Raw genomic sequence first — 25,535 nt, forward strand, 5'->3', positions numbered from 1 at the left:
TGATCTTGAGAGAACCATGTGATCGAAGCCCCTTTCACGGCAGGCCTATTCTTCTCGACCATGTTCCATCTCTTTTTCACCTAATTCTCAACGAACTCGTCATGTAACCAATTGGTACAAAAATGACACAAAAATAGACTCCAAATTATTAATCTCGACACTAAACATATCATTTAACTAGTAAAAAACATATAGTACAAAATAACGATGTTATCATAACCACAGCCACACGATTCACCGCGTGGACCGGAGTGTCTAGCCGAAGGGGAGAAGCCAACCCCTGCGGGACGATTCAGCGCATGGACCCAAGAAAGACAGTGGTGAATCGTCTAGCGGTGGATGTCCTCTCCCCTTCATCCAGACAATTGATGAAATCTCTTTTTTTCTTTTGTTCTTTTTGTGTTTGATAGCCATGAGGTTTGGTTTGATTTGATTTGTGGGGGGATGATGATATGATAAATCGTAGTGGGTGTTGGTGGTGAAGAGCACTAGAGAGGTTTTTTTAACCGGTGGTTTGTTGCTCCCTAACACCAAATTAAACACGAATCTGAATGAAAAAAGAGCATAAATCTGCGGAGTTCTTTTGATAGGTATGTTAACAATTGGTTTTAAAACAAACTAACAAATTAGGAATCGTTAGCTGCTCTATTAGCAAACACAATCGAAACTTTGCGGAAAACAACATAAAAAGGAAGTCATCTTAGGGAATGATTTTCTGTTTCCATTGCTTCATAGTATTTCTCAAACTTATACAGTACATCATCTATAAGTTATTACCTTATGCTAGCATGTTTGGTAGGGGTGAATCGGGTGATAACTCATATAGAGATGGAAATCTATTAACAAAATAAACATGGCTTTGTCTTAAACTAATTATGGTATACAAAAATCAAATACATTCAATTTATTTCATCTTGATACTTATTTTCTTTTGGTGATCTTCCTTGATATATCTTCCATGATTTTCTTTTGATTGATTCATTCGGATCGACTCTTTCAACACTTATCAATGGTACTGTTGAATTCCATCGGATTTCGAATTTTTTGGTTATTAACAAAAAATGTGTGGACACGTGTCATATTAAAAAATTAAAAACTCTATAAACAAACATTAAGTAATTTAAAAATAAAAAATTACATACAATGAATCTTTGTAAATTCTAATTGGGCCGCTGAGTTGGTATATACTACAATCTGGACCCGATATGGGATATGGCCAGTTTAACAGGCACTGAAAATAATTAGCTCAAATAAGAGCATCTGCAATGACAATAGTTCAGTCATAGATCAGTAATAGCCTAGCCAAAAAACTCATCCTGCTATATCATCAAGGACTAGAAACTGTCTTACATATCATCAGGACAAGAAACTGGACAAGCAATAGTCTAGCCATAGACCAGCAAAATTATAAAAAACAAATAAATTACATTCACGCAAATATGGAATTAAATTTTACGGCACAAATACGGGGACAATACAACCATTTTATTTAAATTAAAAAAAGTACATCCTAAAAAAAATTACATAAAAAAAAACTATCGCCGCGCAGTCTTCCGCGCCCACAACTCTTCAATTAAATCCTTTTGGAGTCGAATATGAGCATCTACTTGGCGCATATCGTTATGTGCCTTGAGGCGGTCAGCTTCATCGTGAGGTACCCCCATTCGTATGTTGGGGGTGGCTACGTCGTGGTTTGGACCAGCTGCATCAGCATCGTCGTTGGCCCAACTAGTCAGTTGTACACCTTCATCTTCGACTATCATGTTGTGCATGATAATACATGCGTACATTATATCAGCATTGCAGTCGACATGCCACAAACGCGTTGGACCTCTAACTGCCGCCCATCAAGACTGGAGCACACCAAATGCCCGCTCCACGTCCTTGCGCGCCGACTCCTGCCGTTCCGCAAAGTAGGCCTTCCTTTCATCAGCTGCGCATCTGATCGTCTTCACAAAGACGGGCCACCTAGGGTATATCCCATCCGCCAAGTAGTAGCCCATATCATGCTGGTTGCCGTTGGCGACAAAACTGATGGTCGGACTGATGCCCTGGCACTGCTCGTTGAAAAGGGGCGACGAGTTGAGGATGTTGCGGTCGTTGTTCGACCCGGCTACGCCAAAATACGCATGTCAAATCCACAGCCGGTAATCAGCTACGGCCTCGAGGATCATCGTGAGATTCTTTCCCTTGTAGCCGGTCGTGTAGAACCCTTTCCAGGCGGTGGGACAGTTATTCCACTCCCAATGCATACAGTCTATGCTGCCCAACATCCCTGGGAACACATGTTTCTCCCCGTGCATCTGCATCAGATCCTGGCAGTCTTCGAGGGTAGGGCTTCGAAGATACTGCTCACCGAATATTTCAATGACGCCCCGACAGTAATACTTCAGACAATCCAGGGCAATCGTCTCACCGATTGGAGGTACTCGTCCCACATGTCTGTCGAGCCTCCGTAGGCCAACTGCCTGATTGCTGCAGTGCACTTTTGTATAGGTGTGTGGCCGGGCTTGCCAGCAGCATCGTACCTGAACTGGAAACACAGATATCGATGCTCTAAAGCATCAACGATACGCATAAACAATGGCCTACGCATCCTAAAAAGCCGCCTGAAATGGTTGGCCCCAAACCGCGGCTCCGGAGCGAAGTAGCCGTCATATAGCCACCGATGTGCATCAACGTGATCCCGATCAACCACATATCGGCGGTGGACATTGGGTCGAGGTATCACCGGCTGCTGCGGCTGCAAGGCCCTTTGTATCAGCCGATTTATCTCGCGGGACGTATAGGCCGCCAACTCTTCGTTAAATCGCTAGTAGAACTCCTCAGCATCATCACCACTACCACCCACGCCATTGCCACCCGCATCACTCATTTCGCGATATTGCTCTTGTACAGAAATTAAGAGAGAGAGAAACTCGTTAAAATAAGTGGTGCGAATGAAAATGACGTTAAAATCGCGTATATATATAGTTTCGAAAATATATACTCCCTCTGTCCCACTAGAAATGCAACGTTTTCTTTTTGGATTGTCCCATTAAAAATGAAACGTTTTTTAAAATAGAAATAACTTTATCTCTACTTTTCTCTCTCTCTTACTTTACTCTCTCTTCTATAACTCACAATACAACACTACATAAAATCCTGTGTCGAAAAGCAAACGTTTCATATTTATCGGGACGGAGGGAGTGTAAAAAAAAACGGGGCTGACCGATCGCTAGCCGATCGAAACCCTACAATGGCGACCAGCCGACCAGCTAGCTAGCGCCCGCGAATCGGCGTGGGCTAGCTGATTTGCCGCTGGCCGGTCCCAATGGTCGGCTAGTGGACCGGCCAGCGCCCGCGAAGCGACTAGCCGGCCCGCTAGCCGCCATTGGAGATGCTCTAAATAGGATCTATTTTTCCATTTTGGTCTCTATTAAATGTTTCATTAATTTTTATTATTTTGGATAATTGTGAACTTGACACTACATTAATTTATTTGTTCACAATTTTATTACTATAAAGTATGATGGCGAGTCAAAAGGGGACCATAATGGGGACGGAGGGACTAGGGTAGCTATAGGCTAGAATTAACAGGCGAGGAAGAAATTGAAGCAAACTAGTTGCAATGATGTATTTAAGGTTATCAAAAAATATCGAGAGAGATGCATGGGATAGAGGTGATGAGGAAGGAGGCAGGCCGTGAAAATTCCGTAGAAACATGTGAAATCTGCCAACCTCGTGAATGTGTTTGTGAGAGGTGCTTCCTCTTCCAAACTCATTAACCCACTACTGTCCAAAACCACACCACATTTTCAAACTAAACTCATCTTTCAATTTATTCAACTTTTTTTCAGGATTTTAAAAAATATTAGAAATAAAAAAACCTTGGATTCTTCCACAGTCGGTCATAACACCCTAGCTCAACTCAGCAAGAAAACTCATACTTGTCACGTGTTTGCATGGCTGCACTTGTCAATCCCACAATGTGAAGTGCATTATTACATTTGGTAAAAATCAATTTCTCAGATTTTCAAGTAAAGTAGAGTTGAAGCAACCAAACAAGTAGTGCTTTACATTGATATTGTCTTAAAATTTGATATTCTCCCATCCCATTAATGCCGTACTAGTTGTATGAGCATTGAAGGAGCCAAAATGTGTAATACTACTGTATTGTATTTACATTTATGTCTGATGGATAATTGATGGCACAAAATACATGAATAACAAATACGATGAAGCCAACCTTAATAGCTAACTATTTTAAACCCATCTCTTATTCTCCGCAACTGATTTGATACGAAACAAGGCTAGTTGAAGAAGGCATGGGATGGGACTTTTATCAACCAAATTAGGCCATCAGAGATGGGAGCCGAAATTAGAAAACAGAAAATAGAGAAACATGTGACTTGTATAGCTCTAGAATGACACTTGACATTAACAATGACCAACAGCAAACGGTCACATGGGGCTTCAAATTCTTTTTCCAAACGTGAACACATTTAAACCAAACACAGCCTATACACTATACATACCCCGCGCCACTCATGTAACAAACTACTCTACTCCTCACTCACTCACTCACTCACTCATGGACAACTGCAGGAAATCCCCCCTCAAGCCATGGAAGAAAGGCCCCGCGAGGGGTAAAGGCGGTCCTCAGAACGCCACCTGCGAGTACCGTGGCGTTCGACAGAGGACTTGGGGGAAGTGGGTGGCCGAGATAAGAGAGCCCAAGAAGAGGACCAGGCTCTGGCTGGGCTCTTTCTCCACCGCCGAAGAGGCTGCCATGGCTTACGATGAAGCCGCAAGAAGGTTATATGGGCCAGAGGCGTACCTTAACCTGCCCCACTTGAGATCCAACTTCAATCCATTGAGCAAGTCGCACAAGTTCAAATGGTTCCCTGCCAATACCTTCCACTCGAAGCTGTCCACTACAGGACTGCTGAATTTGAATGCGCAGCCGAGCGTCCATGTGATCCACCAGAGGCTGCAAGAACTCAAGAAGAGTGGCGTTCTTGGTCAGGATTATTCATCAAGTTCATCATCCAGTGATCCCAAAAACGACGTGCAGGTTCTAAGCGAGGAGCCACAACTAGAAATTCATGACGCAGCGGAGAAAGATACCGAGTTTTCATCTAAGAGTAAAGTGATTACCTCTGAAGAGAAGCCGCAGATTGATCTCAACGAATTCCTCCAGCAGCTCGGAGTACTAAAAGGAGAGGGACATCAGCCATGTGAGAGTGATAACGCATCAAAGAATTTCACGGAGATGGAATCATTATCATTCAAAGATGATGACGAAGATGCATTCGGTACCTGTGCAGCTAACCATTTTAACTGGGATACACTGAGTGAAATAGCTGAAGCAGATATACATCTAGGAGCAGAAACCACCAATTTCCATGTACGTGATAGTAACGAAGAGATGTTTTTTCATCCATCAATCTGGAACTTTTAGGGGAGTTGGGGATTTTTTTTTGTCATCACAGGTTTCAATACTATAGGAATATTTCCCTACATAGATTAGTTTAGCTCATGTGCAACAGCTCTGTTTTGTAGTATAATATAGCAAGTAAAAGTCCCTAAAACACATGACAGCACACCGTGAGACGCTGTGTCTTAGAAGTAGATGTATGACTTAGCTTTCCCTGCCTTTTCTAGCAGTTTCATTGGCTTTATACTGACATACAGATGAGATGACGCAAACACTACCAAACAACAGTCTGTTTCACATGTTCCAAAAGCGTATTTTGATACACACACAACGACACAATGGGAGACAAAGCGAACCTCCTGAGAAGCAGCTTTCAACTTCCATGCTACTTTGATAAACTGTGACAAAATCATTAAGTGAACATGGTGAAAGAGAAGAATAACCATCCCCACCCCAGGTATATACTTAGCTAGTAAATAAACTTGTGTATCTGTTCTTATACAAATCAATAGAATGATATGATATCCTCATTAAAGGAACTTCTGCACCATGTATTTCTAGGTGCTACATGATCTACTCATGGCATGTAACATTCTTAACAAAATGGCTTCAGTTCATCGAACGCAACCAACTCGCAGAAAGTTCCTAATTTATTGTGTGCCATACTCTGAAGCACTCAAATATTCGCCATGTTCCTCAAAGTACTCAATCAAACGCTTCAAGAATTTATCTCCAGTGACAGTCTCCGTGTCACAAATAATGCAACATTGCCTCCTTGCTCGCGTCACTGCCACATTCATTCTCCTACGATCACTTAAAAAACCAACCTAGAAAAAGGCAAATCTCTGTGTTAAAATCTTAATGCCTTTGATTGTGTCATTTTGCGATTGGCACTAGTATTACCTCTTTCTTTGAGTTTGAGCGGACCATTGAAATGATAATTGCTTCCTTTTCACGGCCTTGAAAGCCATCAACTGTAGAGATTTCCATATCTTTTAACTTGTCTTCTTTGCTTCTCAACATTTTCAGCAGCACAACCTGAATGGACAGTAGAAATTACTTTCCTGTTTAATTAGATAAAGATAAAAAAAAATATCACGAAAGTAAAATACCTGTGCTGCATAAGGTGCAATAATTCCTATATTGGCAGCTTGAACTCCACTCTCCACAAGTCTCTTAGCATGTGCTATAGCGACGGCAGCTTCCCCTTCATTCAGTGTGCTATCTTCTTCATCCTTCTTCTCTTCCATATCACAACTGAAAACAATGCTTGCCACATCAATAACAAGGTGACCCACTTAAACATTACAATGATGGAAAAAGCAAGATCCTCTGCATTTAGCTCGCTATTCTGTTCGCTCAAGATTTCTAACTGATGAAAATAACACTTTACCCTGCTGTGTCAATAAGAAGAATGGTTGGTTCTGTTGATGATGTTTTATTGACACCCTCCAGCTCATATAAAGTATGGGCTGCAACACTTGAATGGGCTTGAATCTGTCATGCAAGGTGAAGTAAACAAGCAGTGCACTACTTAATCACGAACTCTGAATTACAACAAAGTTTCGAGAGATTGTCTTTAAGGACGATCTTGATAAGAGAGAGAGAGAGAGAGAGAGAGAGAGAGAGAGAGATGTATCTGAGCACCTTTCCTTGGTAGAGTTCTTCAGATGACCAATTCATAATAAGTTCATGCATGCGGTACTGAACAGTGAGCATAGACATGACATCATCTCCATACAACTCTGCAAGACGTTCAAATAGGGTTCTTCCTAACCCTTTCGTCTCAGCTTCAACACTCTGGATTGTTGGGGGAAGCTGGAGGTGATCACCTACTAATATGCATCGGGAGCCCTGGAAGGGACATTAAGTTTTAGTGAGTCCCAGAACAAAACATATTTTGTGAACTACAAGGAAGGAGACATCGTAGCTCAAGGGCTCCAGCCATGGGTTGCCCAAAGTTATTGACCAATCTCAGTGAACCAAAGTAAAAGAGCACGTCATCTTCTTGTGCTGACAAGAAGTATATGTTCTTTCTTACTGGTCAATATCATGACTAAGAAGCATACAGACATATTTCAGATACACCCGTCCCACTATAGTGGAACTTTCTTACTGTCGGAGTATAAGTGGAAAATGATGTCAATTCTAGTTCAATTTTCACAGGCCCACTGTAATCTACTAAAAGATATAAACTCTGGCAACTTTCTTTAAAATCTACAGATAGATTCAGCACCTATAATACCTTCAGAAGAGCTATCCAGCATGCTATTTCTAATGCTTGGGCAGCTTCATCAATTATAACCAAATCAAAGGAAAAGCCATCCAGCTTCTTAGACAATGCACCAGTCAGTGTTGTTAATACTACATCTGCATTCTTAATCACATCAATCACTGCCAGCTGCTGCCTTTTACGTTCCTCTTTTGAGAGAGTCTTGAGTTCCTTTCTAATATCTCTTTTAGTATTTCTATCTTTGGCTTTTAAAAGTTTTCCATTCAAAGCCTGCAGAAATTAATGAGACATTGACAAAATTATCGAAGATTACTTAGGTCAGGTCAGTAATATATCAATATTCGTTTCATAGGAGAAGGTAATATATATTGTTTTATCATGTACCTTCATTTCCTTGCGAATATCATTTGCAAGTGCACTATTATCCCCACGCAGGACCTATATGAAACCAAGAAGTTAATAATTCGTTCCTCTCAATAAGACTACAAAAAATCACTCATTGATGGATGAGCAATTTTGAAACTTGAGTAACAATAGGCGGAACACATCTCAAAAGAAAGAGAGATAATTTCGGCTTATTACAAGTCAACACATTAACACTCTTGAGTCCAGATTTTGGTTACAGGATGGTACAAAAACTACCTGAGCATCTAAAGCAGTATCCAATACTTGAGGAAGTAAGCGAGCAGGATGTCCCACTCTCACCAGCTTAACTCTGTTACATCCAAAAATGAAGTAAGTAGCTTTGATGATTAGGATGCACTGGTCACATTAGAAGCTTGAACATGTACCTATGAGGCACAAGTCTCTCCACAATGTTATCAACTGCAATGTTGGAAGCAGCACAAGCAAGAATTTTCGATCCACGCTTGACTTCTTGCAGAATAATTTCAACCACAGTCGTAGTCTTCCCAGTTCCAGGAGGTCCATGCAGCAAAAAGAGCTCTTTGGATAATAGAGCCTTTGAAATAGCACCTTTCTTAAAATGAAGACAACTTATTTAGTCAATATTAAGAAAACTCTATAACGTGCTGCAGGATAGGAACACAAATTTAGAAGGCATCAACACAGATGACCTCATTAGTACATGTTATAAAACTTGCAACTAATGCAAATCAAAGAAGAAATAATATGCATAATTGCTGCAAATATAAGGCTTTTAATGAGGATAGTTTTTGGGATACCTGTGAATGATCAAGGTTTGAGTTCAAAGGAGTGAACTTGATTTCCTTTTTCAACACAGTTGGTGACCTCTCACCAAACAGAACAGGAATTAGATCGGCAGCAGGACCTGTCGGTACACCTTTGCTTAGCTGAACCAACGTTTCCTTCATCCTACGATAAGTTACCTACATAACACCTATGCCTAAGGGTATCTTCTAGATGCATATACAAAACCATATGATCAAATAATACAAGTACAAAACCTCATTTGCCACTTTTTCAAGGCGTAGGGGACTATTCAAACCTTCCTCCGGTATGTCCTCAAAGGCAACAGTGATTGACGTGTCCTGCTCAACAGAAAAAGGTGCTTACACTTAAATAATCAATTTTAAGGATGTATAGGATAACCTTAATATTGCACAAGCTATATTATACCTTTATTCTGTAAACAACACCTTGCCCAAGGGGAGGAGACCCCAAGTCCGATTTGTTTGGTTTCAGAACCACAACATCATGAGTTCCAAACTGTATGTCAAAGACAAAAGAAGATAGTCAAGATGCTTCCAGAGGACAGATTACTTTTCGATATGTAAATGAACCAGAGGCCCAACTTTTTTGGCATATGGTAAGATACATATGTTAAACAAAGGAAGGCCTTCACACGACAAAATAAAAAGTAGTACTACTAGAAGGTATTTTACAGCAAACATCGGTATAACACTTGGAACTACTCCACAAAAATTGTAAACTGCTAAGCTGTGTACTGAGATAACCAAGTCAAAGGAACACCACAACTAGTCAAACAGAACTAGAATACATCAAAAGATAAAATATACTCCTAATAAAATGCATCAGTATTAGATGGATGAAATTTGTAAGAATTGCATTTGAACTATCATCATCATCATCATCATCATCATCATACATTATGCATATGATATAGAAATGCATTACCCTATAGATATGAGAAAAATAGTTGACTAAATAGACCAGCAGTACCTTGTGAGGAGGAAGCACATCCCCTTTATTAGATTGAAACTCAAGAAGACTTTTCCCCATCAACCCTGTCTATAAAAACACACATTCAGATTAAAAACAGCAAAATGCAAAACCACATTTTGAATTACTATTACCTGAGCATCTACACACTTCAAATTGAGAATGGTCGATCCCTTCTTTTGAGCACTCTCCAAACTTCTGGTTGCGCCGGAGCTCACAGACTGTGATATCTCGGCTTCCTAAAACAACCACAGTAATGGAAGATATTTTCATCAATGAAGACATAATCATATATATCACCACAAAATTAGCAAGTGATTAGGTTAAAACAAATAAATGAAACAAAATTGGTCTCAAATTAATCATTTTCAATCATCACTGAAACAGAAGGATATATGCATAAAAAGAGACGCGAGAAGGATAGGTTGAAGTACTTTTTCCAAGTCTAGAAGAGGAGCCGTAATGGAAACGAACTGTTGGAGTGATATTTTTCCATGTGAAGGATTGTTTCTGGTCTGCTTTCCTTTCTCCTTCTCCATGTTCGGGGCTTACCGCTACTTACCGACTACTGTGTGTGAATGTGTGAAATTGAGTTTTTGTTACCGATGGAGAAGACGAACAAACACGCTATTTCAATGCTGCCCCGATTTCTTCAGTCTTATTAATTCACAGTTTAATTTAATCATTTTAATCTTTTCAATAAAAACAAACATTTTCTTTATTTCACTCTCTCTCTTTTTTTATTTTACTCTTTTCAATCCATTAAATACAATTTTCTTAAATTTCATATTTAAAAAGAAACGGTCCAGTTGCCTGTATTGATTTTAACAAAAAAGGTTAGTATGGCTATTTTTTGTTGAGGGAGCAGTAATATATAGTATTTTTCATAATTTTCAGTAAGTTGATTTTGAAATCCATTTTTCAGGTACTGAAATTTCAAATTCTCAATACCAATTTCAAGTTGACCACCTTAAGAAAAAGAAAATAAACTGGAGTAATATATGTCGAGATATTAAACTAATATTGGATTCTGATTTTAGCAATGTACTTATGTACCATCCTCTTTTTACGCTTTCCTTTTTGTCGCAATATTTTTTTGATAATTTTGTCACTTCATTGCAGTTCGCATTTATATGCTTACATAATTTACATCATATTCATCCTTATCATTGGAGTACTATAAATATTCCAGCCTCATATAATAAAAACTAAAACATCCATAGAATAACAGATATACACAATTCATTTCACCAGCTAAATAGAGTACTACTACTAGTTAAGTAGTGGAGTATAGAAATAGATATAGGTACAGTTACATGAACATCACCAAAAAAAAAACCCTACTTCATACCAACAATGTGTAATAATACCATTTAATTTGTCCATGCAATCTATCTCATTTTTTTTATACTACCTTTTTCAGTAGAAGTTCTTCTGTACATCATCTCGAGCAACGATGAGTTCTACTAGCCGATCAGCGTCCCCGGCATCGGTCGGCACCAAGATGTCATCCTCCGTCGTGAAATCATAGCGCTGCCCGACGGCTCTAAGGAGCTGATACACTTCAAACATGGTAGGCCTCTCTTTGGGGTTGGCTGGAAGCACACAGTTACAAGCAATTTTCAGAAACTGGAAAAGCTCGCTGTCGTAACCCTTACCCACCAACGACTCATCAATGGCGTCGTTAAGCTTAGACGAGGCAGAGACTTCCGAAATCCAGTCCACCAGGCTGCCTCTGAAGGTGTCCGGGGCTCTTGCCACATGCGTCGCTTTCTCGCCGGTCACCAACTCCAGCAGCACCACTCCAAAACTGTAGACGTCCCCCTTCGGGGTCGCCATCAGAGTTCTCGCGTATTCAGGAGCAACGTAGCCCAAATCTCCAAATTCTCCATTCACGAACGTGCTCAAGTGTGTATCGATGGGATTCATGAGCCTAGCTAGCCCGAAATCAGATATCCTCGGTTCGTAGTCTGCATCGAGCAAGATGCACTGCGAGCTGATGTTCCGGTGGATGATGCGCGGATTGCACGAGTGGTGGAGGTACGCGAATCCCTTTGCTGCCTTTATTCCTATCTTTAGACGAAGAGGCCAATCCATGACTCTAGTGCCTTCATTCACGGGATGTAGCCTGTCGTGAAGGGAGCCATTCGGGATGTGCTTATAGACCAAGAGGCGCTCCTTCTTCGCCAGGCAGAAACCGAGCAGTGGAACCAAGTTCCGGTGTTTGATGCTTCCTAATGTAGCCATCTCCGCAGTGAATTCATTCTCCGAGTGTTGAGTGTCCAGTAATCTCTTCACCATAAGTGAGGTCCCATCTTCAAGAACCGCCTTGTAAACTGTTCCTGTACGTCCCGACCAAATGATATTCTCATTGCTGAAATCATTCGTCGCCTTCATGAGATCTTTCAAATTCATTTTTGAAACTGATTTCTCGAACATCGATAGCTGAAAACAGAAACAATTTTGAGAAAACTATCTCCACAAAAGTTAACAACGTGTGAGTACATGCGTTTAAATAAAGGGTTAATTGCTTCTAAAATCATTAACTTTGGCTATTGCTTGTTTTTGCAATGAATTTTTATCTGTAACACTAGTAACATGAACTCATGATCTGTTGCAAATTTCCACCAAAATGGATATTCGCCTAAATCAAACTCACAATGGGAGGAGTTCAGCCTTTAGAGCACTACCATCCATCACATATGGTTTATACAGATGAGGTTTTTAGCATATTGCTAGAACGTTTTAGAATAATTTGGTCAGATATCAGTTTTAGGGGGAAATTGCAACAAAATATGGACAAAATTCATGATTTTAGAAGAAATAAACCCTTTGAATAAGTATCTATTTCTCAGATAACAGACGCATGTACTTGCCTTGATGCGTTTGGCGCCCTTGATGCTCTTGGCCCATTTGTTGCCGAGAGGATCTTCTTCCTTCTTCCTTCGAGACATCTTACGCATGTAAAAGAACAAAGCAATAGCGACACCGAGAGCTGCTACAGTGATGCCACCAACTGCTCCTCCAACGATTGCAGAAGCATGAGATTTCACTGAACCGCCACGACAAGGAGACAAGGGCTTCCCACACAGACCTGCATTTCCTTCATAGCTCTCAGCAGAAAAACTGGCATTTACAAAAAGGGGAATTGGACCGGTCAATTGGTTTTTCGCAACACTAAATGACTTGATCCGGTTGAGTAGACCAATCCGTGGAGGAATTTGGCCGGTCAACTGGTTGTTGTCGAGTTTAAGCACATTCAGAAAGCTGCAGTTCGAAATATCAACTGGGATTTCTCCGGAAAATTGGTTGGAGGAGAGATCAAGTGTAGTTATGTAGCCAATTATCTTAGAGATGTTACTCGGAATGTTCCCACGGATGCTATTGCTAGAAAGATCAAGGCCAGTCATGGCAGCACAACCGGCAATGCCTAGTGGGAACTCACCCTTGAGCCCCATGTCTGAAAGCCGGATATTCAAGACCTTGTTATCATCCTCGTGCCAACACTCTATCCCAGTGAACTTGCATATTGATCTCTGGGAACTGTTATCAAAAATCCACGTTGCTAGGTAGTTGTTCGGGTCTTCCAACGAGTTCTGTATCGATTTCAGGCATTCAATATCGGAGGGAGTGGCATGGCCAGGGGCGAGCAGACAAGCAAAGATAGTAATGAGAACAGAGGCTGCCCTAAAACCCGACACCATGCTCGTTGATTATAAGGTCGAAAGACCAAAGAACATAACCAAATTCAAGATTGCTGGTACATAACAAGACTCATACTTAACTTCCTGAAACATCAAAAGGGGCAAATCACTTACAATAAAACACTTTCTGCATAATCTAAAGATCATAAATGGTAATAACAGAGGTGATCAAACACTAAACATACAATTCTGCAAAAAAAGAGACTAATGTACAGTGCTTAGAACTACAGAGAAACCCTAAACAGGACTACAAATTCCAAGCATAAGAAACGACAAAAAGCATGGAAATGCATACTTTTTTAAAAATTAAACTACACAAACAAATCGAAGCTTCAAATTTCTACCTTTAATGGAATCAACGCGATCATATAAGCAGATAACAGAGTACTATCTACTACCCAAATCATCCAATTCCACAAACAAAAAGAAAAGAAAAAAACAAAAACAAAATCCAAACTTTGAGGTTAAACCCCCCCAAAAACACCACAAAAGCAAACTACAGACGAAAGGAAATTACCCAATCAAGACACTCAAACTTCAAGAGAAGTAAAAAGGAAGCCCTTTTTGAAAAAAATTCACAATAATCACCAAAATCTAGCTAAGAAAACAATAAAAAAATTGAGAGAGAAGCTTCACACTAAATAAATGTTGCATAATCCAGAAAGAAAAAATCAAAAGGCACGCACAAAAAAAGGAAATTCTTACCTTTTAGAAAAGTTGGATCTTCTTTCCACATGAAGACTTCGGGCGTTTTCGGGTCGTATAAGGAGACAACTATCAATCTTCCAGCAATTATTTTTTCTCTGTTTTTTTTCACTTTTATTTTCTTCTCTTTCTTCGCTATTTAACTGGGTTATGCTTTTTGGCAATTTCTCGGTAGATCGATCTGAAGACTGAAACTCTGCAGAGAGAGAGAGAGAGAGAGAGAGAGCTGAAGACTTGACTCAAAGAGAGACTTGTGGGTGGAGCTGAAGAAGTGTGACCACGAAAAAAAAAAGAAGAGGAAACTTTAACAGCAGTAACGACCACAATGCCTCCAATTCTTCATTTTTTTTTTTTTTTCTCAATTTTTCCCAGTGGGACCCACTGGGAATTTTCCACTCGATTATTGGCAAGATCAAATCATAAACAAAGAGCAGATTTGACGAATAGCAAAGAAATTCGTGAGTTGGGATCAATTGGAGGGGGGAAAGTGAAGATTTTGATCGGATTCCCACTACATTACATTACAAATTAACCAACTGAATTAAAACAAGAAATCTGCAATGGAATTGCTGTAGAAATGGCCATCCAATTTCATTCCATAACACTATATTACTTTATTGTTTATCATCAACCATAACAAACAAATGAATCAAAAAGCTTATTCTACTTTTTGTTAGTATATTGTTTCTCAATGAATAAGAACTCTTATCTCCTACTATGATATATGCAAAATTCAAGAACCACAGAAAGTGAAACAAAAAATCCCTTCTTCTCTACATATACATTTCTTTCCTCAAATTCTGGCTTTAAACTCAACTTATTTGTGGCTCCAACACAGTTCTTGCAGAGACGTCGTGGGAAGAGTTAGCAGCTCGATTTTGAGCTATGCAGCATTGCCACAGCTTTTCTCTTCTGATGTCTCATGCAGTTCATGGTGATGGAGGAGTCATCAATCATTCATTTGGTAGACCAAAGTTTTTCTTCTGGCGAGCCGAACGTCTCCAAGGATCATTATGCAGCTTATAGTGTAGTATCTGTGATTGTTCTAGGAAATTTAGCTCAAAACAACATACTAATATCCCTATTTCAGTTGCTAGAGAGTCGAGATTACCTGCACTAACGTGGTGAAGGCATCGTCTCCTTCAATTTCTTTGAATTTTGCAGCCCAGTCTTCAGTGAGGCCAATTGTGGCGTTCTGCCTATCAGCTTCTAGCATGACTGAATCGCAATACAAGAATCTCTGCCAGATTTTTCTCACATTTGCCAATTTGAGTTCTATTTCAGCTTCATTCATGCTCTGGTACCAATAGAATTTGCTGTTAGTCGAGACGAATGCATCCAAATTCAACATCCAAGACTTCAGTAAAAAAGCATTAACTACGTACCCGAAGAATATTTATCAGATTTGGGATCTCATCCTCTCGTATCCGAACAGCAAAGCTGTCGTAATTGAGAAAATTCTCATATGGTAGGTAGATTCCATCCTGAAAAATTGGAGCAAACAAGATTTAGACTCAAAAGACTGTCTTGGTTTGCCTGATTCAATTGGGCTAGCTTAAACCTGAATAACGACGGGGATGCACCCTTGATGTATACTATCTTCCATCCGACCACTCCACCCGTCTCCCGGCATAACTCCACAGAAGATGGAGCTCGCTATTTCTAGATGATAATCCTCAGCTCGTTTGGATGTCACAACTACATCTTCTGCATGCTGCTTGCCAAGCTTCCCTTCCTTATCCGGACTCGACCCGAACTGCTCGGCCACCTTCTGCCTTATGCCCATGCTATACCTGCAACCGAATATACAGTTTCAGTGGATCCATCTATCAATTAGATAGCTTTGCATTCTTAGCATCTTACGTAGCTTCAGGCCTTCCATGCTCGTATGCTGGTCCCAGATTTCCGTTGAAATAGAACAGCGTCTTTCTTTCTTTACGAGGCCTACACGAATGAAAACCATTAGTGAAATTAAACCACAGTGGTGAATTACAGAACAGACATGAGTTTATAATTATGAAACATGTGAACCTAGTCCAATATTTTGCAGTTAGAGAGCCCTCATCAGGGCGTTTCCATGCAGGAAGCACAAGATCTTTCTCTGGGTCGAAACACGTGTGGTTTCCTCTTCTCTCGGAGGATATGGTACTCCAGTTATCAGCCCAATACGCTGTTGTCGAGCCATTATGCTTTGAATTTGTGTTACCCCAATGGACTAGCATCATACTATTCCATATTTCCTTGGGAGCATAGCAAGCACCTTCGTCCCATGAAAAGAACTGCCTTAGAGAGAGACGTGGGAAAATATTGTTAGCCCAGACAATAAAGGATCGACAGACGGAGAGGTAAATTTGTTTCTCAAATTATTCAATATTCAGAGCTTTTATGTTAGTAGCACATCACATACCCAGATATGATCCTTTCCTTCTGTCCGGTTCCAGTACGGATACTGCAGCATAATGTGCTCATACGCATTCTTATAGAACTCGAGTGTCAAGGAACTCCGCAATCCATGGTGATCCTGAACGTTGACAACATCACAGATGATTTGGTATCTTCAACAGGATGCATAAATCCTTCACATGCAGTCAAGAAAGATAATGTATTTACCTTCATGGTCAAGTGAGGTGCATCATCAGCCCTAGTTATGATACAAGAATCGAGCACTGGAACGAAGAAGAAATCTGCTTCATCACCATTTAGGGTCCTGTGAGGACTTGCAAGCATACTTTCATAGATTGCCATCTGTGGAAAAGGAACCATAAATTGATTTGATGCCTAAGCAAAAGAAGTATAGTTGGCTATGTTGTTATAAACGGCACTTAATACCTGAGCACCATACAGTTGCTCGGTCCATATTGTTGCATTTCTGTCGTCATATATTCTGTTAACGCACTCCATCTTGAAATGCCGTCCCTTTAGTGGGAAGAAAACAATGAAAACCCGACATTCTTTCACCAGAAACAAGAAGACACTACTGGTTGGTTCAATGACAACTTACCTCTAGGAGAAGACTATTGAAGTCGGGGGGCAAATCGTATACATATATAAGAGGTCTTTTCTTCTCAACTACAGCATCAAGATCGAAAAGAGTTCCTGTGAGCTGTGCACTGTCTGGAACATCGATATGACTAGGTCGAAGCCATTTGGGCCACTCCCCAATGGATGATAAAACAGAAGGAATGCTACAATCTACTCCATACCAGCCGTTTTCACACTGCAGATATAAAATATGAAAGAAATTCGAATCGGTATAAAAACAATCCAATTTAGATCAGATAGCAAAAGGTTGAAGCATTTGTGGAAAAAAAATTAAATAATCGAGTATACCTGACAAAAACCACCACGACAATGTCCATGCCCAGAACATTGGTTAATACAAACACTTTGGACGGGTGTTTCACAGAAACGGCCCCAAAGGCCATCATACTTGCAGTCACATTCCTCTTTTATGCTGACATTGCCAGCATAGCCTTCAGCCGGATCGACATTACACCAACCCCGGATACTACTATTTGTGGTGAAAATATCCATATCAGCTACACCCCAATCAGTCAGACGTGGGCCACCAGGTTCTGTAGGTTCGCTGAAATATTTCCAGCCCAGCATAATATAATAAACCATTTACAGTTCAAATGATCGGGAAGTTAGTCTGATAGCATTAGTATTTAGTATTGTTGAGATCGCATGCTTACTTTATTTTAAATCCACATGACTCAGGAGCAGGCCGTTTTGGGTACTTAGTACCTTCTCCACAGAAACACATGGCTCTAGACGTGTCACAATCAGCTGGACAAATAGACACAACCCAGTGCCCGTATGGTAGATTTTCAGATGCAGGATAGTTGCAGCTCAACTGCATTTTCTCGGAACATCCTTCCCCTGTCTCAATGCATCAGTTCAGTATAATGAATGAACAATTATATTGTAGAGATTAACAAGTTTTGGAACAAACAGTTGCACCAAAAAAAGGATTTCCTTTGACTAATACTCAAAACATTTCTTATAGATAAGGCAGTTGACCACTGATACATACTGACAGATGATATCATAGAAAGAAATAAAGGAAGGAAAATTATACACACAAAAAAAAGGATGAAAATCAACACAAACAGTGGATCACTAGAAGAGCCACAAAATTTTTTGAACATACTTAGTTTGAATTTCAAGCCAATTTGAGTACACAATCTCAGAATCATAGTAAAACCAATCCTATACATGTTCTTGAGGTAACATAATTACATGAGTGAGCCAGAAAAACAGGAGAATACAACTCAAATAAGGTCAATATAGACTCACCGCTAAATCCATGAAAGCAGTGGCATTGACCCAAATCTCGATTACAAATGCCTTGACCACTACATTCATTTTTGCATCTCTTGCCTCCAATTTTCTGGTATCAATCATATCTCATAAGAAGATAAATCCTTCCAAAAAAAATTAATAAAGCTTAACATCAAATTGTTCTAATAAGCTGAGTAGATCCAAAAGAGCATATCTATTAGAATTTTCCACCAAATTAGCATCATTGAGATAATTAAGAACAAGACCGAGGATAGCAACCAAAATGGAGAAGGTATATAAGATTATTATACAACATAGTACCTCAATAACTTTAACTGTATTCACATCAGAGTCGCAGCCAGATAACCATCGGCCAATCTCAGCCTTCCATGGAGCACCACGGTATGTGACAGCTTTAAGAGAATCAGCCGGATACAGAACATTCAGGTCCACCACCGGGTGAGGATCTTCCTTAGGATGGTCAGTTATCCCTTCTTTCGAATCCATTCCATTGACATACTTTTCACCACCTCCGGTGGATCCATTTATAGGAACACAGACACTCTGGGCTTGACTAATGCTCAAATAATCCAAAGGAGGAACCAAGGGATACAGAAATAGATGAACAACTGAAACCACTGCCAAAGTTGCAGCAACCGTGGCAGCTAGGGACCATGAGCACTTCCACTTCTGGAGAGAGAACATGACCCCCACTAAACCTCCTCCTCACCTTATTCAAATCAGACTACCAACACAATGCTTTTCCCCTCACTCGACTATTTCTTGAGGGACGATTATCCAAAGATCATAGTCCTACAGGAAGGTCAACAGAGCCATAAAGATCAAGATCCCATGAAAGTCAAGAAAATTGTTGCTACTAAAACAAAATAGTGTAAGTGATAACACAGCTGCAGAAAATCATAGATGCATCACGGTAAAGGCCCAACCTAGAACCCCCATTTTTGACATCCCAATCAAACCTCCACAGAGATCATATGGAGTTTGAAAAGTAGTACATCAAGATTCAATTAGCCACTACAACGTTCAGAAGTAAATAATGAACCTAATACAAAGTCAACATGGGCAAAAAAAAATAAGAAAATTTGATTAATTCAAGAATTGCAACCGAATAATTCAAGAATTATGAACTGTTCAACCAAAACATACATCAACACGTCCAAACTCCAAAATGTTTAAATCAACTAATACGACAGTAAATCATACAAAGTTGATTTAGACGTAAATGGGCCACATTTCCCTCGCCGGAAAATAACTGTTTTTCAAAGCCGGAGAGCATAAAACTAAAAACCAAGAGCAAATTTCAAGAAAATTGAATGCCATCCTTCACATACATGAGAGATTACTAGAGAGGGGAGGGAGAGAGGGGGGGAGTACCAACTGATCATGCAGCTGATGATTCCTAGCTGCCAGCTGAAACCAGATGGAATATTCACCGAAACGCATAAAAAAATGAAATCTTTAATACAGGGCCTGTGTGCGTCTGATTTTTATAAGCCGTCATGTTTTGGGCTGGAAATGTTGAACAGAGCTTACATGAACAGTGAATTTGACCAAATGGCGGAGTAATTAATTGAGATATGAAATGGAATAGAGGTAAAGAGTTGAAGACAACCGACTGAATAAGGCTCTTAACCGGAAATTGAGATTTGTGATGTTTCTCAACACATTTGCAGTGAGGCCCTTTTTCTACTACTAATTTAAAGTAAAAATTAAGTGGTTAAAATCATGCAAAAAACAACTAAATAAACTTAATAAGGTAGTAAAACCATACAAATATGAAATTAGTTTAATATTTTAAAATATTTTTATTAGTTCCAAACTGCTACTATTATTCTTAAATGTGAAATAGTAAGACTTAGTGTGGGTAGGTACGGTATACCTTACCGAAACCATCATACCGTATACTTTACCGAAAATTCGGTATGAGAAAATATCATACCTTTATCTTACCAAAAATTTTCGGTATACCGGACTTCGGTATACCTTATTTTCGGTATGATAAATTTCAATACCGATACCATACCTTATTTTCAGTATGTCGTGCCTAAATTCGGTATACCAGTGTTTTACGGTAAATCGGACTACGGTATGAGATACCAAAATCTCATTATTTTGTAAATAATTCCAAATACTAAAACAAAGAAAATAATATTTCAAAATACTTAGAAAACATGAAATTTAATCAAACTCAAACATATTCAAATAATGTTAAAAAAAACTGCAACAATTAAACTCCACTCAATCACACTAATTTAACTAAAATATTAGCATATTTGTTTGAAACTAATTGATTTAACGATATCTAGTTTTCCTAATTGAGTTCATTTGATTTTATATTTAATTACATGATTAGCCGACAACTATAATGAGGCAAGATTTGATTTTTACAAGTAAATATTTATTTGTTTTGGTAAAAGTATGAATTTACTTGATATAATTTGGCATATATTGATATCGGTATATACTGAAAATCACGGTATACACCCAAAATTACGGTATGTACCTTATTTTCGGTATACCCCGTTGTATGAAAATTCATACTGTTACCGTACCGAAATAAATCGGTAAGGTATCATACCTTACCGAAAATTGCGGTATACCAAAAATTCGGTATTTTCGGTATTTTTTTGATACAATAAGGGCGGTATTTCAGTATTTTTACCCAGCCCTAGTAAGACTTAAAAGATGATGTACTATATTCGTTCTTTCATAATTGAGTCGTTTTTATAGTTGAGACATTTTTAATTTATGGTAACAATTAACTCACATTTACTTTCTTATTTTATTCGCTCTCTTACTATATTTTCTCTATGTTATTCAATTTTCTTTTTTCTATCTCTTATTTTATCTACTTTATTACTTACCCACTTAAAACTGAACATCCATTTCTTAAACTATGGACTAAAAAGAAGTGCCTCGACTATAAAAGAACGAAGAATGTACCAGATTATTATTTAACAATATTTTTTAAATCACGTGTTTTTTAAACTATAACTTATAAGAAAAATAAAAGAATTTTAAAAATAAGGAAAGTCATGTACTTTTTCAAAATTCTAATTCCTATTTTTCTTAAGTATATTCCGAGTTTTAAATTATTACATAGGTTGGTATTTAATACTAGTATATTATTTTATTTAAAATAATAATAATTTAATAATATTATTATATAATAATAAAAGTTAATTATTATTTTTATGTTATCAATTAATGATTTATCAAGTAAATTTTAAAAAAAAAATTTAAAAGTACAAACCAAACTTGAATATAATTATTCATTGTTTAATAATATTTACATTTTTCTATTTTGACTTGCCTATCGGTATTAGCCTAATTTTTCTTTAATGAAACTTCTTCATGTCTTTTTCTCTCACACACATATTTTACACACTTTTTTCTCTTCCTATTTCATATTTTTACAATTGGCCCAACAAATACATACATCGTCTGAGGGGTGTGATCAATTGCTTTTTTTCTTAAATTGCTAACTTGCTAACTCATCAATGTAATGTGTTAAAAATGTCAACACATGATTTTGTTGAACTTCAATATAATATGTTGATATTATGTGTTGACATTTTAATGTAACCGTGTTGACATTTTTAATACACTTCATTGATGAGTTAGCAAAGTTAGCAACTTAAATAGTTAGTAATATAATACACCTCGTCTGAGGGTATGTTTTATAAAAGAAAATAATAATAATAACAATAATAATAATAATAAATTTAAAACTCTAATAATTTTCTTAAAGTTTCCAAATATAGAAAAAGTAATTTAGAATCACACTATTATGAATTATATTATCATAAATCATATATTTGAATAATACTTTTGGACAAAAGGATTGTCTGTAACTAATGTAAAATAGGCGAAATTAAATGGGATTTGTACACATTGTAATTCCTTGGACAACAAGTCAACAACCAGATGAAAAAACTCTAGTAGAGAACAATGATGTTAATTTACTAGTAATTTCTACTTATTAAGTATTATATAGTAGTATAAAATAAAAAAAGTACTCGGGTGGCCTTAAATCCATTATTAACCTTTAATTCTCATTTATATTATATTTATAATTTAATAGTTAGTCATTTTAATTAGAGCTTATTACTCGCCGATTACAGGATCTAATAGACGCTAGCTAGCTATTAATGAAGTCAATATTATTATTATTATTATTATTATTATTATTATTATTTGACTTTTTGATTTAGTAGTCTCCAAATAAATTTATTAATTGACTTAATTAAATCAAATTATCGATTAAATAAACAAACGTAAATAAAAAAGGAAACGGCCGACCGAAAAGGAGACCACTAGTTTTTAATTTTAGTCATTTTCAAAGAAGAACGAATAAAAATATAAAATAGTTTATTGACACTCAAAGACAAATTTCTGAATAAAATAATATCTTTACGTGTGTATACGTTTTACTAAAATCTATCAATATTCAATCCGTGTTGTGTCTCTGTCATATGAGCAATGTAGGTTGCGTAGAATTTTTTGCCTTTCCAAGAATCAACTAATAATAATTGAATGAGACACTTCAACCATGACTGTGTTAATCTATATATTATATTCAAAAAATAAAACATAAATAAGGCATTTATTGACCTTGAAATCTCGATCAAGATCTGTGATAATCTTTAAATTGGTTTAGACCTTAAGAAGTAGTACTACTATTTAAATAATGAATTTTATACGAAATCCTTGGACTTGTAAAATTACCAACGGAATCTACCTTGATGAATGACATTATGACAATAACATTTTTGTTTTATATTTCGGCGCATTTATGGTCACAACTCATAGTTTTAGTCTACTTATTTAATCTCATAGGTCAATGGTTTTAAGTCTGCAAAAAATAGTTTGGCAAACAACTCTTAGCCAATGAGGCGATCGCTAAGCGAAGTCAACTACAGAATATAGAAATTTTAAATTTCGGGTTTATGATAACACAATTTCATATGACAATTTTATTTAGCAATACAAATCCAGTTAAGTTGGAATAGACGGAGATTTCATATAAAAGTTTCACAAATCACAATATAAGTACGATCTACATAGAGCAAAACTGTCACTTAGATATGTTACATTGTTATATTATGTTTTTTTTTATGGATTAGGACTTTACAAATTTTGATACTAGTATTGCTTTTGTAATTTCATTTGAAGATGACTAACATTTCATTACATGCGTGTTCAAAATGTATGAATTTTTGGTGCAAGACCATTAGATATTTTGAATTTTTGTATATTGAAGTTTGGCATTTTATTCAAAAAAGAGTTGTAATTTTGTTGAATGCAGTATGGATTTTGTACATGTGAAAATGTAAGTTTATATTTAAAAAAGTACAAATTTTAAGTTTTTAAAGAATGAAAGTATAATTTGCAAATAATGAAGATGAAAATGTAAATCATAAATATTTGTAGTTAGAAAATATAAATTATATGTGGAAAATTGTAATCATAAATATTTATAGGCTCCATTTAATGTATATTCAACTAGAGTAAGTTAGTGTGGTTTTAGAGGATATCTTATGTCACTTTCTAGTTTCCAGTGACACAAAATTAGTTTTTCCATTGACAAATTTTATGTGAAGTGATAGAAGCGCTATCTTTACACATAATTTATTATTATTATTATTATTATTATTATTATTATTATTATTATTATTATTAATATTATTATTATTATTATTATTATTATTATTATTATTATTACCCAATCTAATATTGAATCTTTTATCACATGTTACTTTCAACGACGTTAGCAATCCTGAAAAATAAAAAAATTCTAAAAACTTAAATTTTATGATAACTTTCTCAAATTAAATTATTTTATCACATGCTATATATACAAGTGGAGTATTTTCTATTTGACACGAGATTTTTTGCAATTTTATTTTATAAGTTGAGTGGAAAAAGAATAAAGAAGAAATAATGATGTTTTCATTTTAGAATATGTGTCCACTAGAGTGCGACATCCAAAAACGGAGAATATGCAACTTAGAGTGAGACGGGGGAGTATGATAAAAGGAATTTTACTACTCACTCCGTCCCCAAAGAATATGCACTTTGGGTTCGGCACAAGTTTTAAAGTAAAAATTGATAAAGTAAGAGAGAGATAGAGAGAACAAGTAATTAAAGTATTATTAGTGGAGAATGAGTCCCACCCCATTAAAGAAAAAAAAGTTTTCAAAATTAGAAAGTACATATTCTTATGAGATGGGCTAAAAAGGAAAAAATGCATATTCTAGTGGGACGGAGGGAGTATGATTTTAACGAAATCTTAATTGCAACGTTGGACAAAGAAATTTGCAAAAAAAAATGTAATTTGGATATATTTATAACAACCTATAGTATAATGATTTTCATTGCATTGCTATGATACATTAGGTCAATGTATAATGTCCTAACTGTAACGCGTATAATGCCAAAAAAATGTAATGTTTGAATTTGTTTTTAAAAATTGCAAGCAGTTGTGGTTTATTGTAAATGAACTAAGTGCAATGTTATAAGTAAATAAAAAATTTATTCTCAGCTATCTAGAAAAATTACACATTTAAATGGGTATTTCCTTCGTCCCACCATAAGCAATTTGTATTATCTTTTAGACATCTTATCGAAAGTGTGCTATTTTCTTTTTTGACAAAATATAATAGTACTTCCAATTTATTCTCTCTCCACTTATCTAATTAGTTTATTATCTTGTCTATTTTATTCTCTATCCACATACTCTTTAAACATCATTTCTTAAAGTTTATATTCAAAATAAACGTTTTGTATATGTAGGGACGGAGGAAGTATTATATATTTATTGAAACCAGATAACAGTCACACATATGAATGCACAATGTATATTTTATAATTAAATTATACTCTTTCCATCCCCGAAAAGTATAAACTATTTCCTTATTAGTCTGTCCCTAAAAGTAAGAACTTTTTAATTTTGAAATAGTTAAAGAACTTATGTCATTACACTACACAACTAATGATGTTGGAG

The 25,535-nt window shown here is 37.1% G+C and overlaps 4 protein-coding genes across 4 annotated transcripts; 1 reads left to right on the plus strand and 3 right to left on the minus strand.

Annotated features, from left to right (window-relative positions):
- The first annotated feature begins 4,308 nt into the window (after nt 1-4,308).
- LOC148923288 (Integrase-type DNA-binding superfamily protein) lies at nt 4,309-5,705 on the plus strand. Its single transcript, XM_089061854.1, has one exon. The coding sequence runs from the start codon at nt 4,448-4,450 to the stop codon at nt 5,441-5,443; it is 996 nt and encodes a 331-aa protein (XP_088917980.1). The 5' UTR covers nt 4,309-4,447; the 3' UTR covers nt 5,444-5,705.
- A 126-nt stretch (nt 5,706-5,831) lies between these two features.
- Nucleotides 5,832-10,453, minus strand: LOC125208048 (DNA-binding protein). The gene is made up of 15 exons (XM_048107595.2): nt 10,250-10,453; nt 9,950-10,054; nt 9,816-9,884; nt 9,252-9,341; nt 9,080-9,163; nt 8,837-9,001; nt 8,444-8,631; nt 8,295-8,367; nt 8,037-8,090; nt 7,665-7,922; nt 7,067-7,273; nt 6,813-6,916; nt 6,532-6,676; nt 6,323-6,457; nt 5,832-6,246 (listed from the first exon to the last, which is right to left on the minus strand). The coding sequence occupies exons 1-15, from the start codon at nt 10,352-10,354 to the stop codon at nt 6,070-6,072; spliced, it is 1,959 nt and encodes a 652-aa protein (XP_047963552.2). The 5' UTR covers nt 10,355-10,453; the 3' UTR covers nt 5,832-6,069.
- Nucleotides 10,454-11,014: 561 nt separating this feature from the next.
- LOC125203163 (probably inactive leucine-rich repeat receptor-like protein kinase At5g48380) lies at nt 11,015-14,497 on the minus strand. Its single transcript, XM_048101464.2, has 3 exons — nt 14,225-14,497; nt 12,692-13,603; nt 11,015-12,260 (listed from the first exon to the last, which is right to left on the minus strand). Exons 2-3 carry the CDS (start codon nt 13,517-13,519, stop codon nt 11,235-11,237), a joined length of 1,854 nt encoding a protein of 617 aa, XP_047957421.1. The 5' UTR covers nt 13,520-13,603; nt 14,225-14,497; the 3' UTR covers nt 11,015-11,234.
- A 293-nt stretch (nt 14,498-14,790) lies between these two features.
- Nucleotides 14,791-20,178, minus strand: LOC125203162 (exostosin family protein). The gene is made up of 15 exons (XM_048101462.2): nt 19,904-20,178; nt 18,830-19,321; nt 18,524-18,617; nt 17,920-18,106; nt 17,555-17,810; nt 17,226-17,441; nt 17,054-17,140; nt 16,835-16,969; nt 16,632-16,745; nt 16,256-16,503; nt 16,088-16,168; nt 15,786-16,017; nt 15,610-15,708; nt 15,336-15,521; nt 14,791-15,258 (listed from the first exon to the last, which is right to left on the minus strand). The coding sequence occupies exons 2-15, from the start codon at nt 19,211-19,213 to the stop codon at nt 15,178-15,180; spliced, it is 2,400 nt and encodes a 799-aa protein (XP_047957419.1). The 5' UTR covers nt 19,214-19,321; nt 19,904-20,178; the 3' UTR covers nt 14,791-15,177.
- Between the last annotated feature and the right edge of the window lie 5,357 nt (nt 20,179-25,535).

This window comes from Salvia hispanica, chromosome 6 (genome assembly GCF_029641045.1).
Source record: "Salvia hispanica isolate PSC_SH4W2 chromosome 6, Shi_PSC_v1, whole genome shotgun sequence".
Taxonomy (NCBI): domain Eukaryota; kingdom Viridiplantae; phylum Streptophyta; class Magnoliopsida; order Lamiales; family Lamiaceae; genus Salvia; species Salvia hispanica.

What these genes read in the sequence shown, in the direction of transcription:
- LOC148923288 (XM_089061854.1), top strand. Translation starts at nt 4,448, where the DNA reads ATGGGGCTTCAAATTCTTTTTCCAAACGTGAACACATTTAAACCAAAC.
- LOC125203163 (XM_048101464.2), bottom strand. Translation starts at nt 13,519, where the DNA reads ATGGTGTCGGGTTTTAGGGCAGCCTCTGTTCTCATTACTATCTTTGCT. An exon ending in AGGGCGCCAAACGCATCAAG is followed by an intron (nt 12,261 to 12,691) that starts GCAAGTACATGC and finishes TTCTGTTTTCAG; the next exon opens with CTATCGATGTTCGAGAAATC.
- LOC125208048 (XM_048107595.2), bottom strand. Translation starts at nt 10,354, where the DNA reads ATGGAGAAGGAGAAAGGAAAGCAGACCAGAAACAATCCTTCACATGGA. An exon ending in CAAACCTTGATCATTCACAG is followed by an intron (nt 8,632 to 8,836) that starts GTATCCCAAAAA and finishes CTTCATTTTAAG; the next exon opens with AAAGGTGCTATTTCAAAGGC. An exon ending in GCTCAAACTCAAAGAAAGAG is followed by an intron (nt 6,247 to 6,322) that starts GTAATACTAGTG and finishes GCCTTTTTCTAG; the next exon opens with GTTGGTTTTTTAAGTGATCG.
- LOC125203162 (XM_048101462.2), bottom strand. Translation starts at nt 19,213, where the DNA reads ATGTTCTCTCTCCAGAAGTGGAAGTGCTCATGGTCCCTAGCTGCCACG. An exon ending in CATGGAAGGCCTGAAGCTAC is followed by an intron (nt 16,018 to 16,087) that starts GTAAGATGCTAA and finishes ATTCGGTTGCAG; the next exon opens with GTATAGCATGGGCATAAGGC. An exon ending in GCATCCCCGTCGTTATTCAG is followed by an intron (nt 15,709 to 15,785) that starts GTTTAAGCTAGC and finishes CCAATTTTTCAG; the next exon opens with GATGGAATCTACCTACCATA.